Source organism: Saimiri boliviensis, chromosome 2 (assembly GCF_048565385.1).
Source record: "Saimiri boliviensis isolate mSaiBol1 chromosome 2, mSaiBol1.pri, whole genome shotgun sequence".
Taxonomy (NCBI): domain Eukaryota; kingdom Metazoa; phylum Chordata; class Mammalia; order Primates; family Cebidae; genus Saimiri; species Saimiri boliviensis.
In genome coordinates, this window is record NC_133450.1 from 187,190,442 (window position 1) to 187,204,150 (window position 13,709).

Here is a 13,709-nt window from a genome sequence, read left to right on the forward strand (position 1 = left end):
ACTGAGCCGAGAAGAGCCGAATCATCGGAAGGGAAGCTGTTCCCACCTCAGCCAATCACCGCCTGCCCTGCGGACCCTCGCCCGCCTCTCCGCGCCTCTCCCCAGCAACTCGCAGACCACAGCCAATCAGGAAATTCGTTTGCGGCCTGGCTCCCGCCTCAGTGATGCGACACGCCTAGTAACGCCACGTCAATTGGCCACAACGCTACGCTTCCTCGACGGATTGGGATCCTTAGCCAATCAACGAAAGGAAAAAGGCGAGATCGACTAGCGAAAGGAGAGCCTTTACTCCCTTAGAGGCGGACTCTCCCACTTGGCTCCAGTTCATTGGCTCCGGAGTTTTTCCTCCTAGAATAACCTGGCACAATGGACTGAAGACTTGTATTAGTCTAGTCCTGTTGTGGTAACTTACACACCCTTTTTCTCCCAAAACCTGGGGATCCTCTAGGACGCCATCACCACCCTGACCTTTCTTCTTGCTCCCCCCAACGCTGCCTCCAACCACCCCTACTCTGAACTTTCTGACTAGCACCCCATTCCTGCCCCATTGTCATTGCACTCTGTAGTAACCCTAATCCCACAGACTTTGCAGTTTCTTAGCACTTGTGCCTTCCTTCCTCCCGTCATTAATATTAATACCTTATAATAAGGCACTCAAATCCAGAGAAGTCAAAGGGCAACCACAGAACACAGCCAATTCAGTAGAACCCAAATTACCAAGAAAACAGCATATGCTGGGAGTTGAAATCCTTGGGCCCAAAGTAACAAGGGTCGCTGGTTGTAGTCAACAGGCAGCTGTTGGTGGTATGCTGACTCAATTCACCTGTCACCCTCTACCCAGACACATTTGACTAAGACAAGTCCAATTTCTAGAATTTAGAATTAGGAGGGGAGTGAAGAGACACTCGGACAGACTCAGATATCTGCCTGTCTCTAATTACCAGGTACCCACCCTTGTCCTGAAAGGCCTATCTAGACCACCCTTCAGACCCAACTCCACTCAGTCACTGTCCTGGGCTTTGGGGCTCTGCATTTAGGCAATGTGAAGGACTAAAACCACCACCTCCTGAGTAAGGTTTCTTGTAGCCCTTTCCTCATACCCAGATCTCACGTATGGTGAGGTTGATGATGTCAGGAAAGGGCATCATAGACAACTAACACTGAACTAGACAGCCTTCCCACCCAACTATATGTAGTAGGCAGACAAGAGATAAATATGAAATTTTACTTGACAAAAGAAAAGGGGAAACAGGAAAAAAAGGTGCCTCGAGCAAAGTCAGTAACTTGGTGGTGGCAGAGATCATTTCCTCCAAAACCAGAATGGTTATAAGTAGGGCAAATGTCACAGGCCCACCGCCAACCTCACCAGTCCAGGATTCCTAATGATGGCGCAACAGAAAGCCCTCCCCACACAGAGGCAGCCCACGGGGGCCCCAGTTCAAGCTCTTGGAAACGTGGCAGCTACAGGTCACAAGACTCCAGCAGTGATGTCTGAAACTCTTCAAGGAGGGCTTCACGATCAGATGGACGGATCCAGCTCAAATAGCTTTCTAGGTACAGGGGGAGAGACCTGGAGAGCAAGAAGGATGATGCCTAAGGATGAAAGATTGGCAGAAAGCTGGGGAGCCATGCCCTCTCTTTCAGTGTTTTACCACCCACAATAGGTCCAAGGACTCTAGGACACCAACTGCCCCTCAGCCCCAAGCCAGCAGGCCTGAGCCTCACCATATAGCACCTTCCTGTGGCCCCTTAGTTTGGGCCTCCAGCCTCCGCCAGAGTGCAGTGGCCTCATCCCTCCGATCCAGCCTCCTCAGAGTCTGAAGCAGGTGAAAGTAAGTGTCTCGATTACCTGTAGTCCCAGCCCAGAATACAGAGTCTTAGAACTTGACATAGTCTTAGCCATTGTTTTGTAAAAAGGGAAACAGAGGCCTAAAGAGGGGAATTATGTTGCCTACACTCACATATGGAAGCAGGGGCAGATTATTCACAACCATTCCTATCCCAGTGTCCACCACCTGCCCAGTACTCCTGTGCAACCCACCCCAGCAGTTATGGTCTTTGTGTCTGAGGATATTAGGGAGACCAGGAAACTCCTGGAAGCCCTGCATACATACTTGAATATGTTTGAAATCTAGATATATCCCCAGATATATACAGCACAACTCCAGTAACCCCTCCTGTCTGAGAACATCACCCTTACATTTACGACCAAGTATCTTTCCCATGGACCTCTCTGTCCTTGCATATCTATCCATAGCTGATGTCATGCAAATATACATACCTGGGCACATCTGCACAGCAAGGAGGAAGTCCTGTAAGGCTTTGGTATCCTGGCCACTGGCTACCCATTCCAGTCCACGACTAATTAGGGCGGCTGCCCGAAGCTGCTGCAGTGCCATATCTGACTTACATTCCTGTTCACAGTTGGAAGCTGCCCCTGGGGACCATTCCCAAAGTCAAGAAGTGTCTTCCTAGCCTCACAGTCATCAAAACCCCAAATCCTCCTCTATTTCTTCTTGTGTCCACAGTCCCTTTCTCCTAAGTCTCCTGATGGGTTGGGACACATGAAGGGAACCCACTTCTACCACTACTACTTCCAGGAGGTAAGAGAAAAATTAAAAGTCTAGATCACCTTGTACTTTGTCCTCAGGTATGGCCCGAAAGAGCAGCTCAAGGCACCTGAAGCAGCACATGGAACAGGGGTGAAGAGGAATCAACTTCAGTAATTCTAGGGTAAGTAGGTGAACATGGAGCTCACCAATTCAGGTCCCTATCAGAAAATCATCCATCCACACCCCCTCTAGGACCCTAGGCTCACCGGCTAAATTCACTGACTGCCATTTTTTGGGCACCCAGTTGTACCCAGGCCTGGCCCTGAAGAAGGTGGGTGGCAGAGACCCAGAGTGGGCAGTATGGCAGTTCCTTAGTTCCTTTTCTGGCATCTTCCCATAGCCGGAACATCTTGGGTAGCAGAGATGATGTGTGGCTAAGCAACTCCTCACATAGAGTCAAGGCATCTTGGGCTCGGCCTGCCTGGATCAGTGCTACTGCTGCCTCCAAAAACAACTCAGGCATACAGGGCCCTGGGTGGGAGCGGGGCAGGGAGAACTGGAGTGGGAAGAAGAGGCAGTGTCTTGAAAGGCATGAGCCACCATCCCCAACCTCTTCACCAGGCTCTGGTACCATGCAGAGTGCAGAGTCCTGGGCCCCCAGATTGTACAGACAAAATAGAGGGAAAAACAAAAAATAGCAGTCTTGCTCTATTCCAAAGTAGACACCAACCCTTCCACTCCATTGCAGAGAAGTTTGAAGATATACCCACCCTTGGCTCCGAGCTATCCAGCAACAGGGCCAGCAGGTCCAAGTAATGCTCTGCAGCGTCTTCTACCCTGAGGAGTCACAGCCCATAAGCCTCACCCTAGGCCCTAAGCAGGGCCCTGCAAGGTCCTGAGAATGTTCTCTCTTAGCTAACAGAGGGATGCTTATAGGCCCTGAGGAGTAGAGGGGGAGGGAACATCTTAGGGCTCCAATTCTAGCTCAGTATGAATCTATCCCAGTTACAGATGGATTGGGGAGGAGACTTCAGAGTGTCAAAGATAGAGGAGGTTAGTGTCTTAGTGAAGAGTCCTTAGTTCAGGTCTAGAAGCATGGTAGGAGAGGCTGAGGAGTGGTGGTTGACCTATGTCCTGCCACTGCCTTACTCATCCTCCAAGTCATGAGAACAAAAACAGTCACACCCCAGGGGAGACATCAGAAGCGGGAAGAGGAGCTCAGGTGAGCAAGGGGAACCTCACCTCCCTGTCTGTAGGCACCTGCTTGCTAGTACGTGCTTGGCCTGGCTCTGAGTGCCACAGTGAAGGGGTGAGGCTGGGTCAGGTGGTGGCAGTAGTAATTCTACCTCAATGAGAAACTGTGGGGCTTTGGAATTGCAGGGGACATTCAAGGCCTAAAAGAGAAAGAAAAATCTATAATCTCTGGGAGCCATACTTCCTTTTTTTCTTTATTTTTTTTTTGAGACGGAGTTTGGCTCTTGTTACCCAGGCTGGAGTGCAATGGCGCGATCTCGGCTCACGCAACCTCCGCCTCCTGGGTTCAAGCAATTCTCCTGCCTCAGCCTCCTGAGTAGCTGGGATTACAGGCACGTACCACCATGCCCAGCTAATTTTTTGTATCTTTAGTAGAGACAAGGTTTCACCATGTTGACCAGGATGGTCTCGATCTCTTGACCTCGTGATCCACCCACCTCAGCCTCCCAAAGTGCTGGGAGTACAGGCTTGAGCCACCGTGCCCGGCCCATACTTCCTTATACTTAGATCTTGACTAGTCAGTCATCCCAACACAAGCACCTCAGCAATCCTCCACCCCACATCTTCACCTGGCAGTTTCCTACCTCAACTAGCAGCTCCAGACTCTCCAGCTCTGCTGTTGTGTCCCCCAGTTGCTGATAGAGCCTAGAGGCCTCCAGAAGTGGGGGACCCCAGGCTGATCCCTCTTTCAAAGCTGCAACCAAGTACAACAGCGCTCTCTGTGGATTTCCCTAGGGGGATAGGAGGACACAGGCCTCAGCTACTCTTACAAAGCAAAAAGCTATGCATAATGCCTGCGGTTTCCCCCAATCTACCCTAGGACTGTCTTTACCATTTTACGGTGACAGGACCCCAGTGCTGTGTACACCTGGACCAACAAAGGCCGTGGACACAGACCTGAGGCCACTTCATGAAGGCTGCTTAGGGCCCTGTCCAGGTTCCCTGTGATCAGCTCCTGGAGACCTGAGGACAATCAGGGCATGAGCTTGGAGAGGCCTACAGAGTAGGGGTCATTTTGGGGAACAAGGGTCCAAGAAGCCTATGGAACTGAATGGGACAAGAGAGAGGGCATGAGTCCAGAGGACCATTTAAAGGAGAAAGAGATGAGTCAGATTGCTAGCTGACCTTGGCGGTAGGCAAATGCTGTCAGGAGGACATCCTTCAATCCCTGGGCATCCTGCAGGGTCAATGGAGCATCTAATTCCTCAGCTGGGAGACTCCAAGTTTTCAGAAGTAACAGCAGATCCTCAGAGGCTCCACTCTGGCAAAAGAAAGACAACCAGAAGCTCCAAGCCTACAATCTTCCCATCTTCTCCTATCTCAGTCTATACTGGCTAGACCTTGAGCTCAAGGGTCCTCTTGATCCTCGAGGATACAGGCCTAGCTACCCTTACAAAGCATATAATGCCTGTGGTTTTCCCCAATTCTAAGAGATAGATAGCTATGGGGCAAGGATAAAAAAAGGAAAAAAACCTGGGGCAGTAATGATCTATTCTAGCAAGCCTCCTCACTCAAGGCAAGGACCACATTTGAGTTACCAACAACTCAAGGTAAGAGGTGACTGGCCTTGAGACTAAGGCTGAGAGATGACTTCAGCAAGATCACAAGAGCCCTATCCCTAACTAAAAGAAAAAAAAAATTTTTTGAGACAGGGTCTCTCCCCGTCACCTAGGTTAGAGGGCTAGAGTGCAGTGGCGTGATCACAGCTCACAGCTCACTGTTGCCTCCACCTCTTGGGCTCAAGTAATCCTCCAGACTCAGCCTCCCAAAGTGTTGGGATCACAGGTATGAGCCACCATGACTCTCCCATTAAGCTATTTTTTGCTGTTTTTTGTTTTTGAGACAGAGTCTTGCTTTGTTGCCAGTCAACAAGCTGGAGTGCAGTGGCGTGATCTCGGCTCATTGCAACCTCTGCCCCCTGGGTTCAAGCAATTCTCCTGCCTCAGCCTCCCGGGTAGCTGGGACTACAGGCACATGCCACCACACCCAGCTAACTTTTTTTTGTATTTTTAGTAGAGACGGGGTTTCACCATGTTGGCCAGGATGGTCTCGATCTCTTGACCTCGTGATCCACCCGCCTTGGCCTCCCAAAGTGCTGGGATTACAGGCTTGAGGACTGTGACTGGCCCATTAAGCTATTTCTAAAAAACACTCCTGGCAGGGTGCGGTGGCTCACACCTATAATCCCAGCACTTTGGGAGGTTGAGGCAGGTGGATCGCGAGGTCAGGAGTTCAAGACCAGCCTGGCCAATGTGGTGAAACCCTGTCTCTACTAAAAATACAAAAATTAGCTGGGTGTGGTGGCTCATGCCTGTAATCCCAGCTACTCGGGGGGCTGAGGCAGGAGAATCGCTTGAACCCAGGAGGCAGAGGTTGCAGAGTCGAGATCGTGCCATTGCACTCCAGCCTGGGCAAAATTCTGTCTCAAAAAAAAAAAAAAAAAAACAACACTCCTAAGAGAATCCCCACAATGAGAGACCAACTAGGGTAAGGTCACCCAAGAGTCCTAGAGAGAACTCAGATTTTCTGATCACCAACCCAGCTGCCTGTCCAGCACATGATGATGCTACTGCAGATGGAGAGAACAGAGGAAGAAGGAGGGAGGAGACCCTCAGCTTCAGGTCACTTTCCCTATTACCTGGCTGCCATTCAGGGTCTCCAGCAACAAGGCCAGGTCCCCAAGACGGTCAGTGCTCAACCAGAGGGCAGCCTGCAGGCCAGCCAGGCGGTGCAGGGCAGGCAGCAGCTCCGGCAGAAGGGAGGAAGTATGAAGAACAGAGTCCCACAGCTCCTTGAGCCCCTGTTCCAACCTGGGCCCCAGCTGCTCCTGTGTCTCCAGCACTGTAGAGTATACACACACACATAGACAGACACACACATAGCTAAGGTAGGAGCCCATCCTCTATCTCTGCATACACTCTGGCTTTCTTCTCCTGCAGGACTCCAAAGGTCACAATAATAATACCTCAACCTGGTCTGAGGAGCACAGAGAAGGGAACCTCTCTCCATGGAGGTGACAGAGTTTCTTGATCCTCCCATCCCCCTGCAATAACGTAAATCCAGACTGAAGCTGGTAGGGAAGTCGGGGACAATCTCTGGCCCTCACCTCTCTCTAGGCCCCGTTGGATAACCTGGGCCTGATCCTCTGTAAAACCCTGGGCCAAGCTTGCCCTCAGGATAATGAAGTTGCAGGTGACAGTCAGCTCCAAGTGGAGAACAGGAACAGCTGCAGGGAGCCCTGGAGCAACAATGTTGGTCTTACAGAATACTCCCCCATGGAAGATCCTCCAAATAAGATCCCAACCCAGGGATCACCACCCTCCAACCAAAATGGCCACAATAAAGAACCTACCCTCCAGCCGATTAGCTAAGGATTAAAAAAAAAGAACCCACCCTTTGGACAGAAAGTCTGGAAAGGGCAAAAAAGTTCTCCAAATCAAACCACCTTGGAAACCACTTTTCAAATGCCACTCTGCATGTGTAAGAAGAGAAGGATTTGCCTGTACAAATATGATTTCACTCCAGTGCCCTCTGTGCCTTAAACAAGACTCCCCGCTCCCTCAGTAATGATGTCGATCCCAGAAATGCAGAAGCGGAATGAGTCTCTGGCTGTGGTTAGGAGGGGAACTGATCATCCTGGGGAAGACCCGCTTACCTTGCAGACTATGGAGGAGCCCTCCGAGCCCTTCCAGTGCATCTTGAGCCAACTGCTGTCGCCTCAGAGTCAGACTGGAGTTCTGAGCCACCTACCACATGGGGGAGGGGGTGTCACTGAGGATCAGTCCTTTTTTTCTCTCCTTGCATCAGTGGCAAGGGGTGCATTCTCCAGTCGTTTCTGGCTCTTTGGTCAAGCTCAGCTCCTCCCCATCGGTTGGGGTAAATCCACTGAAAACCCGCTTTCAGGGATCTTGGGACTGCAAATCTTGTCCCAGCAACCTTGTTACCTTGGCCTGTCGAACGAGCCGGTCGTTCTTTTCCCTCCACATATCCAGGCAGCTGGAGCCCAGAGGAGTGGTTTGGCAGAACATGGTGACTGAGGCTGAGCCCGGACACCTGAAGCGGACTTCGGAAGGGTGAAGCTGGCTCGCCCAAGCTCCTAACCCCGGGGGACGGGGCCTGGACACTTCCGCACCCCGCCGAGCTCCGGGGCTTCCCTCGGGGTCCGAATCCACACGCCCTGGCTTTTCAGGACAAATGGGACGCCCTCTCCCCGCGGCCCGCGGCCCGCTCTCCTCTCCCCGCGGCCGGCTCTCCTCTCCCAGCGGCCCGCTCTCCTCTCCCCGCGGCCCGCCCCTGCTCTCAACCTCGCCTCTGGTTGGCCGGGCCTGCGAAGCTCTGGGCTGCGGTTGGTCCTCTTCAAGAGTTAGTTCCCGCGGGAAACTCGGGGAGGAAACCAGTTAGGACCTCCCGACAGGTAGGCTGAGGAGTCCGAGTCTGAGCGGGGCAGTCCCGCGGCCGGCGGTGCGGCCCGCTTCGCCCTCGCAGAGGCCACAGCCTGGAGAAAGGGTGGGCAGGAGCAAGTCTCCGTACTACTGTCCGTAGCTCGGCCCTTCCTCGCAAACACACTCCCAGGTCCGTCTGGGTTCCCACTTGCACCGAGGGCTTGCCGCGAAGTGCATGCTGGGAGTCGTAGTACCGCCCTGGCGAGGAACAGCCCCGCCCGGGCAGACGGAGTCTCCAGAAAGCGCTGACTGGAGTATAGCGCGGTCCGTAATCGTCCATCCTTTCTCTGCTCACTATCGAGCGGCTTGCTCACCATGGTCGGCTCTCTACCGCGTGTAGTCTGACTGCTGACAGCGCCGCTCTGTGCTTGTGCAGCCTGCACTGCCCAAAGGTACCTGCCCAATCCTTTCTATTTAAATGGAGTTAGAATTGAATATCCATGTGAAAAAAAAAAAAAAAAAAGACTGGAAGGAATGCGACCCTACATACGTAAAATCAACTCGATGGATCCCAAACTATAAGAGCCAAAAACATAAAACTTCTCAAAGAAAACGAAAAAGAACATCTTTATGACCTTAGGTTTGGCAACGAGTTCTTAGACACAGCACTAAAAGCTTGAACAATTAAAAAAAAAAGTTGGCAGGTGCGGTGGCTCACGCCTGTAATCCCAGCACTTGGGGAGGCTGAGGCGGGCGGATCTCCTGAGGTCTGGAGTTCGAGACCAGCCTGACCAACATGCAGAAACCCCGTCTCCACTGAAAATACAAAATTAGCCGGGCATGGTGGTGTGTGCCTGTAATCCCAGCTACTTGGAAGGTTGAGGCAGGAGAATCACATGAACCCGGGAAATGGAGATTGTGGTGAGCAGAGATCACTCCATTGCACTCCAGCCTGGGCAACAAGAGTGAAACTGTCTCAAAAAATAACTTTATTAAAATTTAAAACTCTTCTACTACAAAGACATCATTAAGAAAAATCATAGGCTGGATGTGGCTCATGCTGTAATTCCAGCACTTTGGGAGGCTGAGGCTGGAGGATTCCTTGAAGCCAGGAGTTCAAGACCAGCCTAGACAACAAAGATGGTGTTTGTAGAGACATTTCTCTCTATAAAATATTTAAAACATTAGCCCTGGCATAGTAGCACACCTGCAGACCCAGCTACTTGGGAGGCTGAGGTGGGAGAAGCCCTTGAGCCTGGGAGTTTCGGGTTGTAGTGAGCCATGATCACGCCATTGCACTCTAGCCTGAGTAACAGAGTGAGACCCTGTCTCAAAAAAAGAAATGAAAGGTCACAGTCACAAAGTGGAAGAAACTACTTGCTACCTCGTAAGGGACTGGTATCTTTCACACATTAAACTCAAGAAAAAGATTTTTAAAACAATTTTAGCTGGCCGTGGTGGTTCACATCTGTTATCCCAGCACTTTGGGAGGCTGAGGTGGGAGGACCATTTGAGCCTCAAATTCATAACCAGCCTGGGCAACATAGGAAAACCTCATCTTTACAAAAAAATTAGCTGGGCAAAAATAAAAGAAAATAAAGGAAAAAAAATTAGCTGGGCATGGTGGCAAACGCCTGTATTCCCAGCTATTCTGGAGACTGAGGTTGTAGGATCACCTGAGCCTAGGGAGGTTGAAGCTGCAGTGAGCCATGATCGTGCCACTGCACTCCACCCTGGGCAAAAGGGTAAGACCCTGTCTCAAAACAAAACAAAACAAAACAAAACAAAACAGTCTTAAGCTGGACAAATAAAAAGAAAACAGACATTTTACCAAAAAAGATATACTAATGGCTAAGAAACAAAAAGATGCTCAGCATTATTAGCTATTAGAGAAATGCAATTAAAAACATGCCAGGGGCCGGGCGTGGTGGCTCAAGCCTGTAATCCCAGCACTTTGGGAGGCCGAGGCGGATGGATCATGAGGTCAAAAGATCGAGACCATCCTGGTCAACACGGTGAAACCCCGTCTCTACTAAAAATACAAAAAAACTAGCTGGGCGTGGTGGTGCATGCCTGTAATCCCAGCTACTTAGGAGGCTGAGGCAGGAGAATTGCCTGAGCCCAGGAGGCGGAGGTTGCGGTGAGCCGAGATCGCGCCATTGCACTCCAGCCTGGGTAACAAGAGCGAAACTCCGTCTCAAAAAAAAAAAAAAAAAAAAAAAAAAAAAAAAAAAAAAAAAAAAAAAAAATACAAAAAATTAGCTGGGCATGGTGGCACGTGCCTGTAATCCCAGCTACTCAGGAGGCTAAGGCAGGAGAACTGCCTGAACCCAGGAGGCGGAGGTTGCGGTAAGCCGAGATCTCGCCATTGCACTCCAGCCTGGGTAACAAGAGCGAAACTCCGTCTCAAAAAAAAAAAAAAAACAAAAAACACAGATTACACCAAGTGTTAGTGAGGATTTGAAGAAACTGGAACACCTTCATACACTGTTGGTGGGAGTATAAAATAGTACACTTACTTTGGAAAAGTTTGGCAGTTTCTTAAAAAGTTAAACATAAATTTACCATACGACCCAGCAATTCCACTCCAAAGAATACACCCAAGAGAAATGAAAACATGCCTACACTGAGATTTGTTGCAAATATTCATAGTAGCTAAAAGTGTTCATAATAGGTAAAAACTGAAAACAATCGAAATGTCCCTCAGTTGGTCAAAGCCAATGATTTAGTGCAACAACACAGATGAAAAGACAAACTTCCTTTGTTTTTTTTTTTTTTTTTTTTTGAGATGGAGTCTCCCTCTGTTACCCAGACTGGAGTACAATGGTGGGATCTTGGCTCACCGCAACCTCCACTCCCCCACCAGGTTCAAGCAATTCTCTTGCCTCAGCCTCCCAAGTAACTGGGATTACAGGTACACACTGCCACACCCAGCTAATTTTTTTGGATTTTAGTAGAGATAGGGTTTCACTGTATTGCCCAGGCTGGTCTCAAACTCCTGATTTCAGGCAATCCACCCACCTCAGCCTCCCAAAGTGCTGGAATTACAAATTTATAAAGACTGGAAACAGGCTGGGCATGGGGTTTATCCCTGTAATCCCAGCACTTTGGGAGGCTGAGGCGGGTGGATCACTTGAGGGCAGCGAGTTCGAGACCAGCCCAGCTAACATGGCGAAACCCTGTCTCCACTAAAAATACGAAAAATTAGCCAGGCATGGTGGCAAGTGCCTATAGTTCCAGCTACTCAGGAAGCTGAGGCAGGAGAATCACTTGAACCCGGAGACGGAGTTTGCAGTGAAGGAAATCGTGCCATTGTAGTCTAGCCTGGGCAACAGAGTGAAACTCTGTCTCTAAATAAATAAATAAAGCAGTCTGAAAACAGATCATTGGCCTGGGACGGGATTAGGGATTCAAAATAGGGTATTTTGGAGGGTGACAGAAATGTTCTAAAACTAAGCTGTGGCATTTGGTAATAATTCATTTCATATGACACCAAAAGCATAAGCAATGAAAGAAAAAAAACAGGATGATTGGACAGAATTTTTTTTTGAGACAGAGTTTCACTCTTATTGGACAGAATTTTTTTTTGAGACGGAGTCTCGGCTCACCGCAACCTCTGCCTCCTGGGTTCAGGCGATTCTCCTGCCTCAGCCTCCTGAGTAGCTGGGATTTACAGGCACCTGCCACCACACCCAGCTAATTTTGTATTTTTAGTAGAGACAAGGTTTCTCCATGTTGGTCAGGCTGGTCTCGAACTCCCTATCTCATGAGATCCACCCTCCTCAGCCTCCCAAAGTGCTGGGATTACAGGTGTGGGCCACTGCACCTGGCCAAAATCCAGAATTTTTGTGCAAGCTGGGTGTTGTGGTTCAAGCCTGCAATCCCACCATTTTGGGAGGCTAAGGCAGGCGGATCACGAGGTCTAGAGATCGAGACCATCCTGGCCAACGTGGTGAAACCTCCTTTCTACTGAAAATACAAAAATTAGCTGGACGTGGTAGCAGGTACCTATAGTCCCAGCTACTCGGGAGGCAGAAGAATCACTTGAACTCAGGCGGCAGAGGTTGCAGTGAGCTGAGATCACAGCATTGCATTCCAGCCTGGTGACAGAGCAAGACTCATCTCAAAAAAATAAATTAAAAAAAATAAAAAAGGCTGGGCGCGGTGGCTCAAGCCTGTAATCCCAGCACTTTGGGAGGCCGAGACGGGTGGATCACGAGGTCAAGAGATCGAGACCATCCTGGTCAACATGGTGAAACCCCGTCTCTACTAAAAATACTAAAAATTAGCTGGGCATGGTGGCGTGTGCCTGTAATCCCAGCTACTCAGGAGGCTGAGGCAGGAGAATTTCCTGAACCCAGGAGGCGGAGGTTGCGGTGAGCCGAGATCGCACCATTGCACTCCAGCCTGGGCAACAAGAGCGAAACTCTGTCTCAAAAAAAAAAAAAGAATGAAGTACTGATGCATGTTGCTATATAGATGAAACCTGAAAACATTATGCAAACTGGAAGATGCCAGTCATGAAAGACCACGTATTATTATGATCCCATTTCTGTGAAATATCCAGAATGGGCAAATATATAGAGACACAGAAAGCAGATTAGTGGTAGTCAGGGACTGGGGAGGGCTGGAGGGTGATATCTAAAGGGTATATTTTCTTGTGGTGTTGATGAAAATGTTCTAAAATTGATTCTGGTGACGGTTGCACAGTTCTGTAAATATACAAAAACTAAATTATATACCTTACATGGGTAAATTGTATGGTAAATTGTATTTCAATAAAGCTCTTTTAAAAAAGAATTAGGGCTGGGTGCAGTGACTCACACCTGTAATCCCAGCACTTTAGGAGGTTAAGGCAGGAGGATGGCTTGAGGCCAGGAGACCCCATCTCTCCAAAAAATTTCAAGGGAAAAAAAAGAATCATTGAGTTAGTGTGGAATGAACTCTGATTTCAAGGAAAAGGCAGGGATGAGAAATAATTTTTAATAAAGACAGAGTCTCACTATGTTGCCCAGGTTGGAGTACAGTGGCTATTCACAGGTGCATTCATTGTGCATTATAGCCTCTAACTCCTGGGCTCAAGTGATCCACCTCCTATGTAGCTGGGACCATGCCTGGCTAATTTTTTTGTTTTTATAGACATGGAGTCTTGCTATCCTCAAGTGATCCCACCTCTGTTCTCCCAAGTAGCTGGGACGATAGAGACATGCCACAGTGCCCGACTAAAAAGAATTTTTCATAGTATAAATCAATGTACTAATGTCTTTATCTAATGGAATCTTATACCAGGAGAGAGAATAGACAGTGGTTGGGAGATCAGGAAATTAGCTTTAGGCTCCAGGCAAGGAGGCTCCTGCAAAAAAGTAGAGGGCATCTGGCTGAGAAGTGGAGGAACTAGAGCCTAAAATCCTTCCATGTACTAGGGATGAAGGAAAGGGTCTTTTTTCCTCAAAAAGACACTATTTGCTCACCAAACTATGCTTGGGAGTTATGTCCACCAGACTTGGGGAGAGGTCTTTTT

At 49.3% G+C, this 13,709-nt stretch overlaps 1 protein-coding gene across 6 annotated transcripts; it reads right to left on the minus strand.

Annotated features, from left to right (window-relative positions):
• Window positions 1-119: 119 nt before the first annotated feature.
• FANCG (FA complementation group G) lies at window positions 120-10,570 on the minus strand. Of its 6 annotated transcripts, XM_003943817.4 has the most exons (14): window positions 7,751-10,560; window positions 7,462-7,552; window positions 6,913-7,044; window positions 6,445-6,647; window positions 4,932-5,067; window positions 4,639-4,769; window positions 4,391-4,537; window positions 3,795-3,946; window positions 3,323-3,389; window positions 2,819-3,108; window positions 2,633-2,679; window positions 2,282-2,437; window positions 1,726-1,849; window positions 120-1,570 (listed from the first exon to the last, which is right to left on the minus strand). In XM_003943817.4, the coding sequence occupies exons 1-14, from the start codon at window positions 7,832-7,834 to the stop codon at window positions 1,462-1,464; spliced, it is 1,869 nt and encodes a 622-aa protein (XP_003943866.1). In that variant the 5' UTR covers window positions 7,835-10,560; the 3' UTR covers window positions 120-1,461. The 6 variants fall into 6 exon arrangements, with proteins under 6 accessions (XP_003943866.1, XP_074251106.1, XP_074251107.1 ...); XM_074395005.1 differs by lacking the exon at window positions 120-1,570 and having other exon boundaries at window positions 1,758-2,437; window positions 7,751-10,568; XM_074395006.1 differs by lacking the exons at window positions 120-1,570; window positions 6,913-7,044 and having other exon boundaries at window positions 1,758-2,437; window positions 7,751-10,568.
• Between the last annotated feature and the right edge of the window lie 3,139 nt (window positions 10,571-13,709).